This window comes from Amblyraja radiata, chromosome 13 (assembly GCF_010909765.2).
Source record: "Amblyraja radiata isolate CabotCenter1 chromosome 13, sAmbRad1.1.pri, whole genome shotgun sequence".
In the NCBI taxonomy this organism is placed as follows: domain Eukaryota; kingdom Metazoa; phylum Chordata; class Chondrichthyes; order Rajiformes; family Rajidae; genus Amblyraja; species Amblyraja radiata.
The window spans coordinates 12807514-12830782 of record NC_045968.1 but is presented as its reverse complement, the minus strand read 5'-3'; the positions used below and the strand labels follow the sequence as shown (position 1 = coordinate 12830782).

Here is a 23269-nt window from a genome sequence, read left to right as displayed (position 1 = left end):
GAGAACATTAAGATACTTCCTAAACGTCAGTGGTGACGTCTGCATCAGCGACGTCACAAAAAAAGTTTATGGATATTTGCAGCATATTTCACGGATTTAAACAAATAACACTTTTGGTTAATCAGGAGGAACAAGGAATTGCAGATGCGGGAATGTTGAAGTACACAAAGTGCTGGAGTACTCAAGCAGCAGCTTTGGAGGGTGGACAGACGACGTTTTTTGAAATGTGTCTCTTAACATGTGTTAATTATCCATTATTGACCACATTAACAACTGGCCAGTAGTCTCACATAGCTTGTAAATGGCAAAAATGTTTCAGGACAAGATAGCATAGTTCAGGTGTCTAAGCCAGTCTAATGCCATGGTTAGCATTGAAAATAATTTAATACATTTGGGAGTGGATTAAGATGGGAGTCGAGGACGGTAACAGAATTCCGTAATAATCGAAAAGGAAACAGAGAGTTAGACAACAGTATTAAAAAAAAGATAAGTTTTTGGACAGAATTCTGTTTTTAATTTGTGTTTCTGTGATGTCTTTATTGTTTATTTTATTCTGATTATATGTTTATGTTTCCTGTTAACCTATGTAAGGTGTCCTTGAGATGTCTGAAAGGCGCCCAATAAATAAAATGTATTATTATTATTATTAAGTGCATCTAGAAACATAGAAAATAGGTGCAGGAGTAGGCCATTCGGCCCTTCGAGCCTGCACCGCCATTCAATATGATCATGGCTGATCATCCAACTCAGTGTCCTGTACCTGCCTTCTCTCCATACCCCCTGATCCCTTTAGCCACAAGGGCCACATCTAACTCCCTCTTAAATATAGCCAATGAACTGGCCTCAACTACCTTCTGCGGGAGAGAATTCCACAGATTCACCACTCTCTGTGTGAAAAAAGTTTTCCTCATCTCGGTCCTAAAAGATTTCCCCTTTATCCTTAAACTGTGACCCCTTGTTCTGGACTTCCCCAACATCGGGAACAATCTTCCTGCATCTAGCCTGTCCAACCCCTTAAGAATTTTGTACGTTTCTATAAGATCCCCCCTCAATCTTCTAAATTCTAGCAAGTACAAACCGAGTCTATCCAGTCTTTCTTCATATGAAAGTCCTGACATCCCAGGAATCAGTCTGGTGAACCTTCTCTGTACTCCCTCTATGGCAAGAATGTCTTTCCTCAGATTAGGAGACCAAAACTGTACGCAATACTCCAGGTGTGGTCTCACCAAGACCCTGTACAACTGCAGTAGAACCTCCCTGCCCCTATACTCAAATCCTTTTGCTATGGTATAGTATAGTATAGGAATAAAGGATTGTATCCTAAACTTACCTCTTGAAGAGAGTTTATCTAAAGCATCAGGACCAGGTGCACTTCCATCATTTCCTTGCCATTTCCTTACTCCTTGTCTCCCTGTGACAGTTCTGTAGTTAACATCTGGCAAGGTGGCCTTTGCTTGTTGCTCAAGCTCATCAAAATCTTCTCTAATTTTGCTTACAAAATCCTGAAGTGAACTGTACAAACTTGCACAAGTACTCAATAAGTTTGGATTTCTGAATGACCTTGTGGAAATGACCTACCAGATGGGTCCAAAAAATGCAACATAAACACAAATTCCAGTTCTTCAATTTTTTGCAAAAGATTGTTAGCTTGAAGCCTGGTATCACCCTTCACATTAACATCAGAGTACAAATCAAAGTCAAAGTATCCTTTATTGTCATTCAGACCTTTTGGTCTGAACAAAATGTTGTTGCCTTGCAGTCATACATATAATAAAAAGTAACAAAAACACACAATAAACACAAATTTAACATCCACCACAGAGAGTTCACCAGGCACCTCCACACTGTGATGGAAGGCAAAAAATGACTGAGGGCATCAGTGATAGCGCTGTAACTTTCCAAAATATCTTCTGTGGCTTTTGCATGTGCCTCCCACCTATAGTGTCTGACAAATATTTAGGCACTTTTGACTGAGGTTGCAAAAATGATTTTAGAACAGCCCATCTCTTTGAGGAGGAAGGTATAAATTTCATTGATGATTCCAAAACAGTTCACTGCATCAAGGCAGCCATCAACAGCCGAACGGCCCACCAAATTTAATGAGTGAGCAGCGCATGGAATAAATCTTGCAAATTTGTTTTTTTCAAGGATTTTTTGCTGCATACCCTTGTACCTACCAGCCATGTTGGCAGCATTGTCATAAGACTGCCCTCGGCATTTTCTAAAGTTAATTTCAAGCTCAGTAGTGAGATAGTTAAACACAAAATTAGCCATGCTTTCTCCTGAGTGGTCTTTTAGCTCAAGGAAAGTTAAAAATCCCTCACTTGGTAAACAGTCTTCAGGTGATACATATCTGATAATTAAAGTCAACTGATCAGTATGTGAAATGTCAGGGGTGGAATCCACTGACAAGTTGAAATATCCAGCCTTTTTCAAGTCAGCCAGAATTGCATCCTTAACTTTTTTGGCCATGAGTTGAATTATTTCCTCACATACAGTTTTTGACAAATAAGAGGGATTTCCTGATCCAGAGTTTCCATACCGATTGATATGAGCCAGTAAAAATGGATCAAATTTTGCAATTAGCTCTAAAAGACCAAGATAATTGCCGTTGTTTGGAGATCCAAATTGTTCATTGTCTCCTCTGAATGGTAAGCCTCGTTCTGCAAGAGTGCATATTACGGCGACAATTCTCTCCATGACATGCCTCCAGTACTGCTGCTCTGCTTTTATTTGTTCCTGTAGCTTTGCCCTCGCTTTCTTGTTAAGTAGGTCAACATGGCATTCCTGTGCTTCTCTGAGTTTTCATGAGTTTGGATAAGATAGGGGTTTAGCCAATCATCAAACCCTTCAGAAGCTAAAGATGTAGCAGAAGAATAAGGATAAGGGCCGAGATGAGAAAAACATTTTTAGGACCGAGATGAGAAAAACATTTTTCACACAGAGAGTGGTGAATCTCTGGAATTCTCTGCCACAGAAGGTAGTTGAGGCCAGTTCATTGGCTATATTTAAGAGGGAGTTAGATGTGGCCCTTGTGGCTAAGGGGATCAGGGGGTATGGAGAGAAGGCAGGTACGGGATACTGAGTTGGATGATCAGCCATGATCATATTGAATGGCGGTGCAGGCTCGAAGGGCCGAATGGCCTACTCCTGCACCTATTTTCTACGTTTCTATGCAATGTTTGGAAAGAGTTTACAAACAAAGCAATATATCCGGCCTTTTGATGGAGAATACACAAGCCACTCTTGGCTATATGTTTCTCCATTCACTTTTGTTGAATAAAAAAGAGCCTTAGTGTAAGACCTAGACTGATTTTTATACACTCGCTTGGAATTTGAAAATGGTCCACAACAAGGCTGAACTTGAGGGGCCGCTTTCTACCCAATAGGATACGTCCTCATGTGATAGTTCTGTCCACAAACCAATGTCTGTTGCAGTACATCTATATTTGGCATCATCAATCAGTTCTATATTTTCATTTTGAGCCGGCATCATGGCTGCTTCCTCATATTCAGCTTATCCTGCTTCGCTGTTTCTGTTTCGCTGTTTCTGTTTCAGGGAGGTTTTCTTCTGGTTGAATGCTAATAGATGGCTGGATAGCTCCACCAGACTGATTTCCTGGTGTTAGTAGCAATGTATCTTCTTCACCACTGGCACTTGTTGCCTCTTTCTGTGGCTGACCCAAGAAAGCAGTGATTGGTCTTAACTTCTTTACCGTATCATTTTCAAGTCTCTTTCTCTTGCTCGCACCACTTTCAAATTTTTTACTCATGCTCAGATTAGAATCTGAAACTAAAAAGAAAAATTAATCTTCAAGTTATTAGAAAGGAAAACATGAAGGGGCGTTCTCACAAAATGCAGTCCACTTGAGTGAAGAAAAAAATCTGTATAATAGTTGGGAAATATTTCTTAAAGAATAGTTCCTTATTGACAATCATTGCAAAACCTGATTCAAATCGGAATCAAATCTGCTTGAAAAAGGCTAACATAACTAAACAAACAGGTTCACTTCTTAATAAACAGACAACTCACAAAGCAGTTTGGTAGACCAATTCAAAACTTTACTAATTATCGGCTGATGGAAGTGGCAAGGAAAACAAGGAAAACCCAGCCAAATGAACAACACAGACACTTGGCTTTCCTCTTGGCTGTGCGGAGCGGAGATGGGTAGGTCCCCGGTGCGGCGCAAAGGTGGGTAGGCCCGGTGGGGCGCGGAGGTTCGGCGGGGGAAAAGGGTTAAATAAACTACATACCTTTTGCTTTGTCCTGCACTTCCAAGGATCCAAGGATCTTTGGAGCAAATTCCTCTCCACAACGAATATAAACCTCACCTGCATTTTAATCCCGCCCTAGATCTCGAGGCCCTAAACTTAAACTTGTCTAGCTTATACATAAATCCGGCCCTGTATATTAGATACATAAATAAAACTGTACATTTGTCATTTGATGTCACTATCAGTAGTCATCAACAGATATTTGCATGGAGGAGAGGTTAAATCTTCAGCTTTCAAAAATATGTTATTTTTGGGGGGTGTTTGCACAAGGTAAAATAAATCCATCTCATTTTGCCATATAGCCATCATGTGGCAATGATCCAATGCAAACCAAAACCTCATTGGTGTAAAACACAAGGAATATTCTCCATTTTACAACTCTCAGAGAATTGGATATTTCCCTACCAAGTTAATCCGATTAGTAAATTATTATTAATTTGTTTTGATATGTTATCTCCTTTGTTTTGAAATTTTCAGTGTATTATCATATCAATTGCATGAAGTAACTTGGTCGTCAATATCTTCAAAAGTAACCAGTTCATTGTCAGAATTGGGGCAGAATTCCTTGTTCCATTTGAATCAACAACATTTAATTAAAAATGAAGGGCGATTTTAAGACAGTAGAGGTCCATCTTCGGCGTGAAGACAACTGTATGTTGTCTATTGGCTGACAACTGAAAACGTCAATCTTAACTATAAACAAAACTTTCATTTAATATATTTATCAAATTTTACTTACTTGCTTTGCACTAATGTTGTCTCAAACTTTTACTCTTGTCTTAATTTTCTTCCTTCTGCTTCTAGAGTACTGTTTTGTGCTTTGGTGCAGCAGTCTTCTCGATAGGGGGATTGCACGTAAGGTCATTGGGTCAAGGGGCATGACGCACGGGGCAGCTCAATCCGTCTGGAGGACATGGCAGCCTCCGGCATATACTGTTAACACATGAAACGCGTAATTTCTTACCTGTTAAAAACCGCCAAAATGGTCTATTTTTGCGCTGTAAATAATTGTGGAGGGTGACTGAGCGCTCTGAACCAAATGTTCTAGTATCTTTACTCTGAACCCGAGCACCAAGGTGCAAGCGGCCGAAGGAGCGCATCCCTCGAGACAGCCCCCACTCTCTCCCCGGGGTCAGCGCTGTCCGGCCACGGCCGCCCTCCGCCCACCCTCCCCCTGTGCGGCCGCACTGTCACGGGCTGTGGGTCGGCAGCACCCACACACAGGGCTGGGTGGAGCGGGGTCGCTGCTCCAGGCAGCGGACACACGGGACGAAAACCCGGCAACGTCCACGTCAGCTGCAGCAGAGTTGGGCACAGTCTGGTCCCTCCGCCCACCCAGTCACTGACTGCACCCCGACCTCCTCCTCGACCTCCTCCTCCTCCTCGACCTCCTCCTCCCCCTCGACCAACCACCCCCCTCCTCCTCCCGAATACCCGACAGCAGAGTTGGGGACAGTCTGGTCCCTCCGCCCACCCTGAGTCACTGACCGCGCTGCACCGGCACCCCGACCTCCGTCACCCACAAATAGGTTTGTGGAGGAAGATTGCAGGAAAGATAACAAAATGCTCCATACACTTCAAATAAGACCTGTGGACTTTTTTCAGAGGTACTTGGTTGAGTGTATTCAGCACTAGCTTGCCAGAGAAATCCTTTCAGTTCGGATCTGAATTGCAGAGACACTTGTTTTTGTTGTGCAGGCAAGAAGTTTGTTTAGATATCTGTGGAAGATGCAAGTTTGACAGTTGCAATCATTCATTCCATCTTGAATGTGTATCCTGCTGAGGTTGTGTTATGCATGAAATCCAATGTGAAAAGCTCCACAGTGAGAAGTAACAATTACACCTTGTAGTTCGCACAACAAGTAACAGTTGACATCAGGTATCAGTCCAATGGGATCATAGTGCTGGCATTCTTCTGTTGTGCTTCAGTCATACATCATGGAAAAAGGCTTTGTCATGTATCTATGCGTTGTGGATGGCTCGATAGTGATCATGTATTGTCTTTCTGTTGACTGCTTAGTACGCAGCAAAAGCTTTTCACTGTACTTCAGTACACATGACAATAAACTAAACTCAAAGGCTCTTCAGCCCAACTTGCCCATGCCGACTAAGATGTCCTATCTAAATAGATACATAGACAATAGGTGCAGGAGCCAGCACCAACATTCAATGTGATCATGGCTGATCATCCACAATGTACCCCATTCCTGCCTTCTCCCCATATCCCTTGATTTTGCTAGCCCTAAGAGTACTATCTAACTCCCTTTTGAATGCATCCAGTGAATTGACCTCCACTGCCTTCTGAGGCAGAGAATTACACAAATTCACAACTCTGGGTGAAAAAGTTTTTCCTTATCTCAGTTCTAAATGGCCTATCCCTTATTCTTAAACTGTGGCCCCTGGCTCTGGACCCCCCTCCCCCCCTTTCCCTGCATCTAGCGTGTCCAATCCCTTAATAATTTTATGTTTACTATAAGATCCACCCTCATCGTTCTAAATTTAAATGAATACAAGCCCAGTCGCTCCATTCTTTAATCATATTATAATCCCTCCATCCCGGGAATTAACCTCGTGAATCTACAGGATGTCCCATCTACACCTGCTTGCGTTTGACCCATAATAATATCCCTCTTAACTTTTCCTGTTCCGTGTACCTCTGTCCAAATGCCTTTTGAATGTTAAATTAATTGGGGCGGAGAATCAGAGGGATCTGGTACGGTACTATATTTTGCGGAAATAGACCCAGTCAATCCATCATCGCTGGGTGAGTTCATTTAAAAAAAAAGGCCTGATCAATAAACTCCTGCCAGCGGTGAACGGGCTAAACATGGCGGCGAAGGCGACGATGAAGTCGAAGGTGTTGGCGGGCAGGCGGGCGGGCGACAGTTGGAAGGCGCGTGGTCTCGCCTCGCGCCGTCAACTGTTTGCATTCAAACGCGGCCGGCAGCGGGGCACGCGCCGCCTCCAGTACTTGTGGCTGCAGTAACTCCTCGGCTTCAGGGAGACTCGTGGTTCTTCGTGTTACAAGTGAGTACGCCCAACAAATTACAAAAGGCAACGATAAGAAACCATTCACTGTTCAAGAAGGAACTGCAGATGCTGGAAAATCGAAGGTACACAAAACTGCTGGAGAAACTCAGCGGGTGCAGCAGCATCTAAAGCATCTAAAGCATTTTTGTGTACCTTAGAAAACATTCACTATCCCGTTGACCGCATAAGCTCACCGGGCAAAGATTATCGTGTTTAACACAGACCCAAAAAGAGTGCCTCCATTTTATTGATATAAATAAATATGCTTAAAATGTTATATAATCCATGTTAGATTTACCGGAAGATTTGTTCAACAAGATTAGTTGACGACTGAAGGTAGACAAAAATGCTGGAGAAACTCAGCGGGTGAGGCAGCATCTATGGAGCGAAGGAAATAAGCAACGTTTCGGGTCGAAACCCTTCTTCATACAAGTTCCATGAGATGTTAGTTGAAGACTAGTTGGGACATCGGTCTGACGAAGCGTCCCGACCCGACACGTCACCTATCCATGTTCTCCGGAGATGTTGCCTTAGTTACTCGAATACTTTCCGTCCTTATTTGTAAACCAGCATCTGTAGTACCTTGTTACTACTGGAAGGTTTGTTTATTGTTAGTTCTTTTATAGTCTCCATTATTTGTTTGATCAGTGAAATAAATGTACAGGACTTAAATATGTTTAGTGTTCATTTGAGTTCTCACCGTTTAATTTGATATTTGTAAAGATTCAGGGCAACATAATCTCAGAACAGTCCATGATGCAACCAGTCTGTAAGCTCTCTACTTGCAGTTTTGACATTATAACCAACAAAAAAACGAGGAAATGTCACATACCTATATCCACTATTATCTCAGGGGGTTTTGTTGTACTTGTTCTATATTGGATACATTTTCATAATTACAGAATTTCAAATTACAACCAACAAGAAAGAATTGTTCAGCAAATGAAGCGCAAAATTTCAGGAAAGCCATTTTTGAAAAAGAAGACACAAAGTGCTGAAGAAGCGTTTAAGAAGGAACTGCAGACTCTGGAAACATCGAAAGCTGGAGAAACTCAGCGGGTCAGGCAGCATCTCTGGAGGACATGTATATGTGATTTTGGGGTTGTGCTTATGGCACTAGGAGGAGGTCAAACGAGGATAACATAAGGAATTAGATTGCAAGCCAAAACTGAAGAAATTTTAATGAACACGCATGTAGTCGAAGTTGGTGTTAACCTCAAAGTTCCAGATTCCACTAAACGCACCATTGATTTTGTACCTCAAACACACATGCTTTACCAATGATCTCAATCTATTAGGATACCTTGCGGACATTCATATGGTCTACCTCTAATCAAAGTCTCCACTTGCATATTATAACATCTAATTCAAGTATGCCAATCAAATAACCTAGGCAGATTGCAAAACATTAAGGTAGAAAGAAGGAACTGCAGATGCTGACAAATAAAGGCACAAAGTGCTGGAGTAACTCAGCAGGTCAGGCAGCATTGGTGACGTTTCGGGCGTCGGGACCCTTCTTCAGATTTTCCAAAGAAGGTAGAAGGCTGACAGGAGGATTCCAAAAAGGGTAAAAAAAGCCAGTGTGCCAGGACCCTTCTTCAGTCTGAAGAAAAGTCCTGACCTGAAATGTCACCTTATCGTGTTCCCCAGCGATGCTGCTTGACCCGCTGACTTGTTGCATAACATTAATATGTATTCTCCTATCTTGCAACTGTGGGAGAACATAATTATTCTCAATGGCAGGAGGTTGGTCAGGAGCATTCCACGGTCAAAAAATGTTTGCCACTGTGACCACAATAGTTGTGATTATTGGATAGCTTCAGCAGGAACTGGTAAAATTGAAAAGAACAGTTTTCCACCTTTTCGCATCTTACAAGTCCTTGCCATTTCAGAGTTGCATTTGATGTAACCATGCAAGTTTCCCTAACCTTTCAGCAGGGTACTTTTCTTTCAGGTAGCTGAATATTCCTCCTGGCTAAGTAGCGGTTTAACAAAAAATATAATGGAGATGAAAAGATCCCTTTTGAGACATCAATCACTGCAGGTGCTGGAATCTTAAGCAAAACATAAAGTGCTGAAGGAGCTCAGCAGAACAGGCAGCGTCTGTGGAGGGAATAGACAAGCAATGTTGCAGGTGGGGATCCTTGTTAAGGTCATAAGGAAAAGAAGTAGAATTAGGCCATTTAGCCCATCAAGTCTACTCCGTCATTCAATCGTGGCTGATCTATCTCCCTCTTAACCCCATTCTCCTGCCTTCTCCCTATAACCTCTGACACCTGTACTAATCAAGATATGATTAGTTCTGATATTTGCAGTCACCAGCTCAGATAGTGCCACGTTGCACATTGTAGGAGGTGTCTTCGAGGTGGGATCCTCCATTGGGATAGGGGTATAGATAGCCCAGCTGCCAGCTAGGCAGCGGATAAGGTCATACATTAATTCAGATTCAGATGATTGAGATAAGGGCTTTGAAGGGGCAATCTAAATGCAATAAAGCTTATGCAATGTAATTCTTTGTGCTTGCATTGGTTTGACTGCATTATGTAGGGTTTCGGCCCGAAACGTCGCCTATTTCCTTCGCTCCATAGATGCTGCTGCACCCGCTGAGTTTCCCCAGCAATTTTGTGTACCTTCTTATGTAATAGTAAGTTCTTTTCTTATCCTTTCCCTCTGCTATGTATTTTAATTTCTTTTTACAGGGGGATAAAATTTATTTCTTGGGTTTCTTTGATCTTGTTAGCACCTTCTCAAGGGTTTGCTTACTCCTTGAAGACTTTTATCATGTTGTTATTGGCTTAAAGGCCTGAAGCTATCATCTCTATATATTATAAACAAACTTGCACAGTTTTCTATCCATCATTCCTTCATATTTCATTTTACCACTATGTTATGGCATAAATTCATGGTCCTGCATAAAAACTGAATATTTTGTGTTTTATCCACTATTTCCTGAGAAATTAATTGCTATTTTTAAATACTTCATCATTTTGCAACAACATGGTTTCACATATCGATCGTATCTTAATTTCCAATAAAATAATTCTAATCTAGCTGTTATAATCCCTATTATTATCAAAACAACGGAGGTACTTTCTATTAAATGTTTCAGCCTGCAGCAATCCAAACATATTAAATAGTCATAGAAGCAAGCATATTCCGCCTAGGAGGTACAGGATTTTGAAGACCCATTTGTTATTAATCCCATCTTCCAGCACTTGGTCCAGAATTGTCTAGAGTATGTGATATAAGTGCTCATCTAGACACTTATTAAATGATGTCAGTGAATATGCTTTCACCACTCTCCTAAGCATTGTGTTCCAGTAATTTGCTACTATTTGATTGGATAAATAGGTACTCCTTTCGATCCACTCAAAATCTCTTCTACCTTACCACAAATCGTTGTCATCTAGTTTTATCTACTTCTGATATGGGGAATACAGGTGCACAACCTTTTATCCGAAAGCCTTGGGACCAGACACTTTTCGTAATTCGGAATTTTTCGTCTTTCGGAATGGAAGATTTTTAGCGTAGATTTTAACGGTTGGCTCAGTGATAGAGTGCTCGGCTCACAACCGCAAGGTCGCGAGTTTGCGCCTCGATCCCGGCAGTTACTCGATCGCGAGTTTGAGTCTTCAATGTAGTTTTTTCTTGCAGAATAGGAGAGAATAGGGAGGGTTAGGCTGGGATCATTCTCTGCGAGATGATCTTAGTGCGGGAGACAAGTGTAGGAGAGGTGTACTGACTGTGGGCAGAACTTTGGAAGTGATTGCCCACCATTCTCAAAAGCCGCTGTGTCTCCCTGTCCCTGGGATAGCAGGGGGCGATCAAACAGCACAATACCCCCCTCCCCCTCCAACTCCAGAGGAATCCGCTCCCCGATGGGCCGCTATGGCGACAAGTGGCAGTTCGCCCACAGCCCGAGCTGCGCCACCCCAAGAACAAGACGTACCTTGCCCACCATCAGCTTTTGCCCCTACGGGGAGCGTGTTCCTCTGGAGTTGGAGCGGGGCTGGGCTGGAGTTGCTGATCTGGGATCTCCGTGCTTGCAGTGGGCCTGGGGGTCGGTGTCCCGATGAGGGGGCGCAGCTCGGGCTGTGGGCAAACTGCCACTTGTCGCCGTAGCGGCCCATCGGGGAGCGGCTTCTGGTGGTCCTGACGTCTCCAGCCACCCCTCTGTACAGGAGCTGAGACTGGGAACTGTACCGCCCTTGCAGGTGAGCAGGAGAGTGGGGTTGTTTGCAGTTGCAGAGGGAGGGGGCAAGGGCGGTACAGTTCCCAGTCTCAGCTCCTGTCCAGGGGGGTGACCGGAGACGTCAGGACCAACAGGAACCCACTCCCCGATGGGCTGCTACAGCGACATGTGGCAGTTCGCCCACAGCCCGAGCTGCGCCCCCTCATCCGCAACCCGGGTTCCTCTGGAGTTGGAATGGGGCTGGGCTAGAGTTGCTGCTGGCTGTGAGTCTCTGGGATCTCCGTGCTTGCAGTCGGTGTCCCGTTGGTCCTGACGTCTCCGGCCACCCCCCTGGACAGGAGCTGAGACTGGGAACTTTTTCCGCCCTTGCCCCCTCCCTCTGCAACTGCAAACAACCCCACTCTCCTGCTCACCTGCAAGGGCGGTACAGTTCCCAGTCTCAGCTCCTGTACAGGGGGTTGGCCGGAGACATCACAGCCCGAGCTGCGCCCCCTCATCCGCAACCCCAAGAACAAGACGTACCTTGCACACCATCAGCTTCTGTCCCTACGGGGAGCGTGTTCCTCTGGAGTTGGAACGGGGCTGGGCTGCTGCTGGCTGTGGGTCTCGGGGATCTCTACTTGCAGTGGGCCTGGGGGTCGGTGTCCCGTTGGTCCTGACGTCTCCGGTGACTGGCATTGACCTGCTGGCATCGCCGACGTGAAGACAGTGCAAAGCCGGTGCAATGGGCGGGGAGCTGGGGAGGGAAAGGGTCACACACATGGCCGGGAAGCAGAGGGGTGTAGGTGGGGTGAAACTGAAGGGAGCGACAATCTGCTGCTGCCTGCCCGCTGAGTTAAAAAGTTCCCACGCAAGACTCACGATACACTGTGTATCGTGAGTCTACCGTGGGAACTTTTTAACTCAGCGGGCAGGCAGCAGCAGATTGTCAATTATTAACCCTCCCGCGCAATATACCCTCACCTTCTCTTTTATGAATGGGGATTTAGTTCCCCTTTCTTCGAGGACCGACCGGAGGTTCCGCTGTCACCTCTGCGGGCCGCCCTCGGTGAACGTCTTCAAGGACCTTTCTTCAAGGACCGAAAAAATGTCCGCTATTCGGAGCTTTTCGTTATTTGGAATTTCGGATAAAAGGTTGTGCACCTGTACTTTCCTGCAGTCTATTCTATGTACACCAATCTACCTTATTGTCATCTTACTGCAGATTAAGAGTTCTTTCATATGCACGGATATGTACAAGAACAATGACATTCCAACTTTATGTAGTTTTAAAGGCACATTAAGCACAACAACAACAATAATTATATGATAAATTATCAGTTAATGTAAGTAAACGACCACTAATGTGCAAAAACTAAAGTAAATAGAGCAACCATAGTATTGCAAAATCCATAGTGGTTCAGTCCTGAGGTAAGGTTGTAGCTCGGGTTGTGGATGGTAGTTCAAGATTTTGATGGTTGATGAGAAGAAGCTGTTCTAAAACCTGAGGTAATTCTTCCTGTTGACAGTGGGATGGTCATTCCCCATGATGGACTGGAGAATGTCCACGCCTTCATGAAGCCGCTTTAGTTCTTGAGTGATTTCATTTCAGAACCAGGCCATGATGCAGCCAGTCTGCATGCTCTCTACATGAAAAAATTCCATGGTCTTTTCGGTGATATGCCGAATCTCCCCAAACCTCTGAAGATGTAAAGGCGCTGTTAAGCTTCCTTTGTGACTGCATCATTGTGCAGGACTCAAAATAGATCATCAAATATGTGTGCACCCCGGAACTTGACTCTACTGACTCTCTCCACCATTGTCCTACCAAAGAAAGTGCATGGTCTCTTGGTTTTCCTTTCCTTCAGTTCCTTTGTCTTGCTGACGTTAAGAACAAGATTGTTGTTCTGACACCACTCAACCAGATTATCGATCTCCTCCTGTACCCGTCCTCATTGTCACCCTCAGGTTCACTATGCTGGGTCTATCCATGTCAATATAGATTGGCCAATAAGGAAGTCAAGGATCCAGTTGCACGGGGGGGCGTGGGGGGGTCCGTCCTGCACATACATGCCATTGTAACAATCAACACCAACACATGCCTCGTGCATGACAAATTACAGCATCTACAGATCAGGCTAAGAGGTCTACAGGTGGATAGGCAGTCATATGCAATATAAAATAGCATGAATTAGCATACTGAAAAAACTTTTCCACTAAATAGCTCACACTAGAGGAGCTCTGTAAGTGACTGGGCAACTGATTTGCTGCATATCCCACACATCACTGTCATGAAGGGACAGCTATATGGAAAGCTGCCTATTCAGGTAAGCAACTGAGAATTACAAATATGTGGCAGAATAGGAAGAAAGGAGTCAACTTAGGCACTCCCTCTCTACTGTGATTTATTGGCAAAGTTATTACAGCATGATTCCTGAAACGGCATTCCAGATTCCCCGTTCATCAAACCATAATTTTCCCTCTGTCACTTTTCATGGCAGCATCTGTCTTGCCATATTGTGAAAATAAATGTCACCCAAGTTAACATATCAAACAAAATTTGTCAATAGAATCAAGCTATGTTACATATAAAATCTAACAAATCATGCTTGCAGGTTCCGTTAGTTCCTGTCCTGATTGATTGTGTGTAATGCCACTCCCGTGGCTGCAACGTGGCCTGTGGAAAGATTTGGGCTTTTTTAGGAAGACACTACAGATGGCCTTGATTGTTGGACTCAAGTAGCTTTATCACTGAGTGACATGAGTGTCCTCTACTTGCACAGTAATCAAATGTAGGCTTTCAGCAGTCTATACTGCAGCTGCGTGACACAGGTGCTTATGTTGTAATGGAATTTACAGCATGGTTAATACTCACTGCGTCTTGATTGTGCACCATCATGTGCTAACTTTGTGCTGCATTCTTTCATGCTTGGACTCCATGCCAAAATACCTGCAAAGAGGCAGGACCCATGTCTTTGTTTTAAGACTCTGCTTGAGAGAACATCTTTGGGCCATCATTTGTCATTTGTTTGATTAAATACCCATTCTTCTTTTGTCAAACTAAATTTGTGGTTTTTATTCATCATTGGTATATTTTAGTTTGTCCGTGTAACATCAAAAGATTCATAATTAGACTAAGAGTCAATGTGATGTGATTGAAAATTATATGCACTTCCGAATAAATACTATTCATAATTTACAATCTGTTTAGGTATCAATGTTTGGATATGGCTTCTACAAATCTGAAAAGTTCAGATGGAAAACAGAACTTGGTTCTCAACACTAAAATCTCAAAAGAATCAGACGCTATTACCGTATCTCAAAATAGTGCATTGGAAAATGCAGAGGATCCAAGACTGTCTAATGGGAATGACAAAGTTTGTAACAGAAAACCTGAATCCTATTTGAATCAGAGAATAACACATACAAGGAAAGTTAAGCTAAAGAGAAAGAATACATTAGACAGTTTAGGAATCAAAAGAAAATTAGAAAACGAGGAAAAATTCACCAGCAAAAAAGAACTGAAAATAGTTGAACATCAGGATCCACCAGTTATTCAGTCCCTCAGTCGTGTGCCCTTAAAAAGTGTAATGGATGTCGAAATGAAATTGGTTTATGTTGATGAACAACAGATAATGTATGAATTTGTGGAATCCCAAGAATACCGAAGTGCTGAATCAACATGTGAAGTTACCAAATCAGGAGAATCTACAAATTCCTGTGCTTTAAATTTGGCACCTCAGATGGATAAATGGCTTGCTAAAGCTTTGAAGGATGCAAGCTTTTACTACCACCAGAAGAAGTACTCAGTAGCAGCAGGACGATTCAGAACAGCTTTGGAGGTAGTTGCCACTATTTACTACTTATTATTTTTAGCCTTTTTTAATTTGTTAATCATTCGTTTTCAGCGCTCATGGCAGGTTGTAGAATAACATGCCAGGTTGTTTGGGGGAAACGCTAATACTTCTTTACAATACCACTGACATTTCCCTGCATTTCACACAGCTGGTTCAGCTTTGTTCATTTACGCACGGACAAGCAAGCTCCATAGTTTCTCTAAACCAATAAGGTAGCACAAAATTACAGAGATACTCCTTAATATGGGAATCCCCTTAAACCTCCTACCTTTGGAGTTAATTTCCATAATGAAGAGAATGGCTGTGAGAGAATAATCTTTCAGTACTTTTAGATTATTTTAATAATTTTAGTTTATATTAATATTAAAGTATTTTAAATTTCTTGATTTAAAAGATGATAGTTTTGCAATGTTTCTGGAAGTTGGATACATTCAAAGTTTTAGACAACTTATCTTAGTTTAATTGCGCTGTCTTTTTGCCACGGGTGGTTCTGGACTCTCATGCATGTGTTTCCATTAACATCCTGCTCTGGACCTCAAATCAGGTTTTTTGAGATTTTTCCTTATTTTTCCTTGTCTTCTCTGTCTTTCCAGTCTTTTTAAAATGTTTAAATCTTGGAAAGTTCTTGTTTTTTTTTCCCAATTATCATTATCATAATTGAGAAGTGGTGAAGTAGAGAAAAATCTAATTCAAGAAGAAATCAAATTGTAGAAAAAAGGAACTGCAGATGCTGGTTCACAAAAAAAAAAGACAGTTTTGGAGGTCAGGCACCATCCCTGGAGAACATAGATGATGTTTTGGGTTGGGACCTTAATATTGACTGAATATTGGGGGGGGGGGGGGGGGTAGTAAAGAAAATGGTGAGCGGAGGGGCAGTATGAAGCTTTGCTGCTAATACGTGAACACTGGAAATGGGGATTTTTGATAGGCAGTTGGTTGGACAAAACAAAAGATTCACAAAAGGATTGAATAGTTGCAAATTATGAAAGCAGAAGAAGGAATATAGCTGGAGGGAGAGGGGCGAAATAGGTACGAGTCCAGGTGGGGCACGGGGAGGGAGGGTTTTTGAATTGAATTGAATCCTTTATTTGTCATTCAGACCTTTCGGTCTGAACGAAATGCTGTTGCCTGCAGCCATACATGTAATAATAACAAAACACAATAAACACAAATTAACATCCACCACAGTGAGTTCACCAAACACCTCCTCACTGTGATGGAGGCAAAAGTCTTAGAGTTACTGTCTCTTCCCTCCTCTTCTCCCTCTGCGCCGAGGCGATACCCCACCGGGCGATGGTATCAGTCCCGCGGTTCAAGCTCCGCGGCCCGGGGGTGGTCGAAGCTGCCGCCCTCCAGTCCAGCGGACGCAGTTGTTGCAACGGGTGCTCCGGAAAACAGGCACCAGCCTGCGAGCTCCCGACATTGTCCTCCACTGGCCCGCGGCCGAGCCCCGGATCCAGGTCGCCGCCGCCTCAGCCGCCGGAGCACCGTCTCCGCCCCGCACCGGGCCGCCCACAAGGCAGCGTCTCAGCCCCGCACCGGGCTGCCCCCACGGGAGCACCTTCCAGCCGGGAGCCGGTCCGCCCACACGGCAGCGTCTCAGCCCCGCACCGGGCTGCCCCCACGGGAGCGCCTTCCAGCCGATAGCCAGGCCACCCACACGGCAGCGTCTCAGCCCCGCACCGGGCTGCTCACACGGGAGCGCCTTCCAGCCGGTAGCCGTGCCGCTCACACAGGAGTGTCTCAGCCCCGCGCCGTCCGCCCTCACCGAAGCGCCGAGTCGTGCCGCTGCCCGGACGTCGCCACAGCTCGAAGACGGCCAGCCTCGCGTTGGTGAGTCCTGGCTGGCTCTACCTCCGGACCCTCGAGGTCGGTCGCAGGTTGGAGGCCGCCAGCTCCGCCATTAGGCCTCAGCGCAGACTGGGGAAGAGAAGGGGGATACGACAAGAAAGTCACATTCCCCCGAAGGGAGAGACAGAAAGCTCTGTTTCACCCTCCCCCCACACACATAACACCACCTAATAACCAAAAAAATTACTAAACTAGACAAAAAAAACAACACAAAAAGTAAAAACAGACAGACTGCAGGCGAGCAGCAGCTGTATCACAGCGCCGCCACTTCCGGAATTGGCAAAAGGTTTGCCATTGGTTTGGCAAAAGGGTCGCTGAATCTATGCTTGGTAGGAAGCACCGGATGCAGTAGATGAGGTTAGAGATGCACATGAACCTCTATCTCACCTGGGAGGACTACTGCAGTCTGTGGATGGAGGTGAAGGAGGAGGTATAGGGACTGGTATAATAAAATTGGAAGTTTAGTGTACGGTTTTGAGGGAAAATCAAAGAACTTCACGTTATTATTTCTGTATTAGATAGTCAATAAACAGTGGGCCTTTTGGGAGATTAATTTTATATATATTTGTAGAGAGAGTGAAGACTATACAGATCCTCCCCAGGTTACGATTGCCAAACTTGTGTGCAGTCTGTAAACACAAATGACCTTCTGGAAGACCAACAAAATTGGTTTGCTGGCTGCTATGGCGCTGCAGGCATCTTTTGCCATGTGGGAACCTGGTTTGTGGCAATATCTAAACGGGATGAATTAAACACCCTGTTTACGCACAGTTCTCATGAACTGTTGTAGCGACGGGAGGCCCAGATATGGAAAAAAATGACATGACTATCTAACATGTTATATTGCCTATCATGATTATGTCATTGAACACTTCCTAGATGGTCGTCTTTGATATATTTTGATTATATTCAATCTTGAAACCATCCACCCAGTCAAGTCCTTCAGAGCAGCACAATTCTGAATTTCTTTTAAACGTTTATTGAATCTTAATAGTACTACAGATGCATTGTCGTAAAATTAGTTCTAACTGATTCTAGACACAACTTCAATCAACTTTCCCTCCGTTTTCATGGAAATGGGTCCTTTGGCAAATTGCATGCCGACTATCAAGTAGCTTTCTGCACTATTCACATTTTTTTCCTCGTGCATTCCCATCAACTACTTCTCCCGCAATTCCCCTGCCAGCCATCTACACAAGGGGTGATTTACAGTAGCCAGCTAACCTTACAACCGGCATCTTCCGTATGTTAGAGAAAACGAAAGACCCAGAAGAATATAATGTGCAATATCCATCCAAGGTGAGGATGGAGCTGCGAGGCAGCGCCACCTACAACCGCACTACTCTTCTGCTCAATCTGTTTTATAGGTTTAATCCCCACTTGAAGCTTGATAAATAAGATTTGGGTGAATCAGGAATTATATACAAATCTACTTGAAGATACGATCCACTGTCTTTCAAAACCAGTGTGGTATTCTGGTGAATGACAGGAGTGACAAAATTAATTATCTCCCTGGATGGCACGAGTTATATTTCTTGTGGTTGGCTTGCATGTATTCCTATAAGAGTCACTTGGCAGAGTTTAGAGGTTTCATACAACGTTCTGTGTTATTCTCGTGTTTCAAAGAGGCACTGGCATAGTGGCAGTTTCTTCTGCTGTGAGAATGTATAGTTCTAACCTTGGTGTCATGGCCTATTGTTTTATCTGTTGGTACGTGCTTCTTTATATCAGTCTTGAAAAGTATGTTGAAAGACTAATCAGATCTAGCATAGTTATCTCAGAAGCAAGTGAATAAGACGAGTATTTACTGCATGATCCCCAAATTGCATTTTGGTATGCGGGCCAAAATTGCACTTGTTTTTCTAAATTGCATTCCAGTTTCAATGCACCGCGGCAAATTACATCCTTTGAAAATGTGATTTCTACTAGTATTTATTTAAATCGGTGTGCATGTGAGCTTATTTAGGATTCTCTTGTGCTGTGCTATTGAGGGGCATTATTGCTATTGAGGGAGATAAGCGTAGGTTCACCAGGTTAATTCCTGGGATGGCGGGACTGACATATGATGAAAGAATGGGTTGACTAGGCTTGTATTCACTAGAAATTAGAAGGATGAGAGGATATCTTATGGAAGCATATAAAATTCTTAAAGGATTGGACAGGCTAGATGCAGGAAAATGTTCCCGATGTTGGAGTCCAGAACAAGGGGTCACAGTTTAAGAATAATAGACAATAGGTGCAAGAGTAGGCCATTCGGCCCTTCGAGCCATTCAAAGTGATCAGAGCTGATCATCCTCAATCAGTATCCCGTTCCTGCCTTCTCCCCATATCCCCTGACTCCACTATTTTTAAGAGCCCTACCTAGCTCTATCTTGAAAGCATCCAGAGAACCTGCCTCCACCACCCTCAATAGCAAGAATGTCCTGAGGCAGATAATTCCACAGACTCACAACTCTCTGTGAGGAAAAAGTGTTTCCTCGTCTCCGTTCTAAATGGCTTACCCCTTATTCTTAAACTGTGGCCCCTGGTTCTGGACTCTCCCAACATCGGGAACATGTTTCCCGCCTCTAGCGTGTCCAAATCCTTAACAATCTTATATGTTTCAATGAGATACCCTCTCATCCTTCTAAACTCCAGAGTGTACAAGCCCAGCTGTTCCATTCTCTCAGCATATGACAGTCCTGTCATCCCGGAAATTAACCTTTTAAACCTACGCTGCACTCCCTCAATAGCAAGAATGTCCTTCCTCAAATTAGGGGACCAAAACTGCACACAATACTCCAGGTGTGGTATCAGGGCTCTGTACAACTGCAAAAGGACCTATTTGCTCCTATATTCGATTCCTCTTGTTATAAAGGCCAACATGCCATTCGCTTTCTTCACTGCCTGCTGTACCTGCATGCTTACTTTCATAGACTGATGTACAAGGACCCCCAGATCCCGTTGTACTTCCCCTTTTCCCAACTTGACGCCATTTAGGTAGTAATCTGCCTTCCTGTTTTTGCTACCAAAGTGGATAACCTCACATTTATCCGCATTAAACTTCATCTGCCATGCATCTGCCCACTCGCCCAACCTGTCCAAGTCACCCTGCATTCTCATAGCATCCTCCTCACAGTTCACACTGCCACCCAGCTTTGTGTCATCTGCAAATGTGCTAATGTTACTTTGAATCCCTTCATCCAAATCATTGATGTATATTGTAAATAGCTGCGGTCCCAGCACCAAGCCTTGCGGTACCCCACTAGTCACTGCCTGCCATTCAGAAAGGGATCCGTTAATCGCTACTCTTTGAAAGCCATTTTCATACTAAATATCTGACTAAAAACTATGTACTGTGGAAGTTTTTAGTCAGATATTTAGTATGAAAATAATGATCATGGATAGACAATACACAAAATGTAGATAATTTAGATGTTCTCATGACATGATTGTGCAAAAAATAATGAATTTGATTATCTTGAGAGTGGATGTATGTGGATTATGATACAGAGATTAGATTGTGGCCATGATTTTGCTCACTCACATCCGGCAGGCAAGACGCGGCCGATATCGGGGCCTAAATAACATATTTTGCATCATCAGATTAAAATGAAATTACTCCTAAAACTAGATAAGATGTTCAATAAACGTCCTACAGTACATACCTTTTGTTTAGTCCGATTCGTGATTTTGAAGGCGTTGAAGTTGTCCCAATTATCATCCAGCGATTCAGTAGTTAAACAACGTTTTTTTTTTAAATCGCGAACGGGATGACACAGCCTCTCGAGTCGCAAGCACAGGCAGTGAGCAGATTAAGAACGCCACTGATGGCAGGAATTTGTAACAACGCTACTATGCTCTATAAACACTTATATGAACTAAAAAAAAATAACATTCCATCAATATTCATGGAATTATTATTATTTTCTTTCTTTGGTGAACAATACGTTGTTCAGGATATCCACGATTTAGAATAATTACTCTGAAGTAAAATCTCTGAGCATTATTCAAAAGTGTCTAATTGACATATGTGTCGTTAACGGAACAATGAAATTCCTATTTGCAGCAGCATAACAGGTTTGTAAACATAGATAACATAATAAATTTTAAAAATCAATAAACAGAAAGCCACAATATTAGTACAAAGAACCTGAAGTCCTTAGTACAGCCAAGATAGTTCATAGTTTAGTTAGTTTTGTACGGTTCAAGAGTCTGGTTGTTGGGAAGAGCCAATTCTTGATCCTGGAGGTCACGGTTTTTGGATTTAATAATAATAATAATAATAAATGTTATTTAATGGGCGCCTTTCAGACATCTCAAGGACACCTTACATAGTAATCGGAATAAAAACATATAATCGGAATATAACAAGTAATAAAGACATCACAGAGACACAAATTAAAAACAGAATTCAATCCAAAAACAGAAAATCAAAAACACAGTGTGAAGAGAGAGCAGCGGCAGCCAAAGCGCGCCAGCGTCCACTCTCTCTTCACGGCAGCCATCTTGGACATAGACCTACAGGACTACAATTAGACAAAAAAATCATCCCCCCACAGTGGGTAGCACTGTGGAGGAAGGCACAATGTCCAGTCCCCACCCCATGTTCACCCCAAAGTCAGGCCTATTGAGGCCACCGCAATTGCCTCTACGGAGGCCCGATGTCCCTGGCCGTTCTCACCGGGTGGTCTTGCCCCGGCGTCGGGAGAGTCCTTTCGGCGGATGGGCCACCTGGAACGGCCGCTTCCTGGTTGGAGCCCGCGGCTGCCGAAGCCGACAAGGCCGCGCCGGTTTGGAGCTCCCAAGCTCCCGATGAAAAAGTCGGCGCCGCCTCTCCGTACCGCCGCCTCTCCGCACGCCGCCTCTCCGCTCTGCAGACCCGCAGCCCGGAGATGTTGCTCTCGGCGGTCCAGCTCGCCAGAGCTCCAGCGCGTCGCTCCAGCGCGGCGACCCAGGCAAGGCATCGCCCGCTCCGCTCCAGCGCTCCAACGCTGTGCCGCCGCCGAGGCCGAGGTGCTGGGCTGTCCCCGCCAGGAAACGGCGCTCCAAGCCCGCTGGTAGGCCACGAGGACGGGTCGACGGGCAGCCCGGAGAAAAGGCTGCCACACCGACCAGGTAGGGACCTAGAAATAAAGTTTACACCTACCCCCCACATTAAAAAGACCATATCCCCTACAAACAAAAAGCAAGGACTCACTAAAAACGATAAAAAAAAACGAATTTAAAACGGACGGCTGCTGGCCAGCAGCCGTTCACCAAGATGGCTCCTCCTCCGCTGTATTTGTATACATTCTTACCAATGGTAGGAGTGCAATAAGAGAATGGCCAGGGTGATGAGGGTCTTTGAAGCTGGCTGCCTTTTTGAGACAGCGCCTCCTATAGATTAATTTGATGGTGGAGAAATTATTACCCGAGATGGGCCGGGTGGGATCCATCACTAATTGTAATATCTTTCGTTCCTGGGTATTTGAGTTGCCGAACCAGGCCATGACACACCCAGTCAATATGCTCTCTACTGTTCTCCAGTAGAAATTCATGAGAGTTTAACCGGCTTAATTTAGGAGGATAGGCCATTTAGGGCTGAGGAGGGAAAACTTTTTCACCTAGAGAGTTGTGAATCTGGAATTCTCTGCCACAGAAGGCAGTGGAGGTCAATTCACTGTATGTTTTCAAGAGAAAGATAGATATAGGTCTTGGAACTAATGGAATCAAGGGATATGGGGAGAAAGCAGCAACAGGGTACTGAGTTTGGATGATCAGCCACAATCATATTAAATGGTGGTGCTGGCTCGAAGGGCCGAATGGCCTACTGCATCTATTTTCTATGTTTCTATAATTGATGCCCTTTTAATAATGCCCATTGTTTTGTATAGCTGTGTAGCAAAGGAGCCGTTCTAGGAAACCCATTTTATGCATCTTATGAAAAGATTTCGAGCATTGCTAGTTTTATCGAAACTAAGCTTGTAACTTGTTATCTGCGTATGAGGAGACCAGACCTAGCTCTTAATCATGCTCACAGGTAATTGTTATTGATTGATATAATTATTGCCATTTTGCCTAAAGTCAAAGAGCTCAGTGGTATTGACTAATAAATTTGTTAGTA

General features: G+C 43.9%; 1 protein-coding gene across 1 annotated transcript in view; it reads left to right on the top strand.

Moving 5' to 3' along the window:
* The first annotated feature begins 14703 nt into the window (after positions 1-14703).
* spata16 (spermatogenesis associated 16) overlaps positions 14704-23269 on the top strand; it is a 47507-nt gene continuing 38941 nt past the window's right edge. The window contains exons 1-2 of the mRNA XM_033032239.1: positions 14704-15318; positions 23040-23185. Coding sequence (XP_032888130.1) covers positions 14704-15318; positions 23040-23185 — 761 coding nt within the window. The remainder of the gene's footprint in view (positions 15319-23039; positions 23186-23269) is intronic.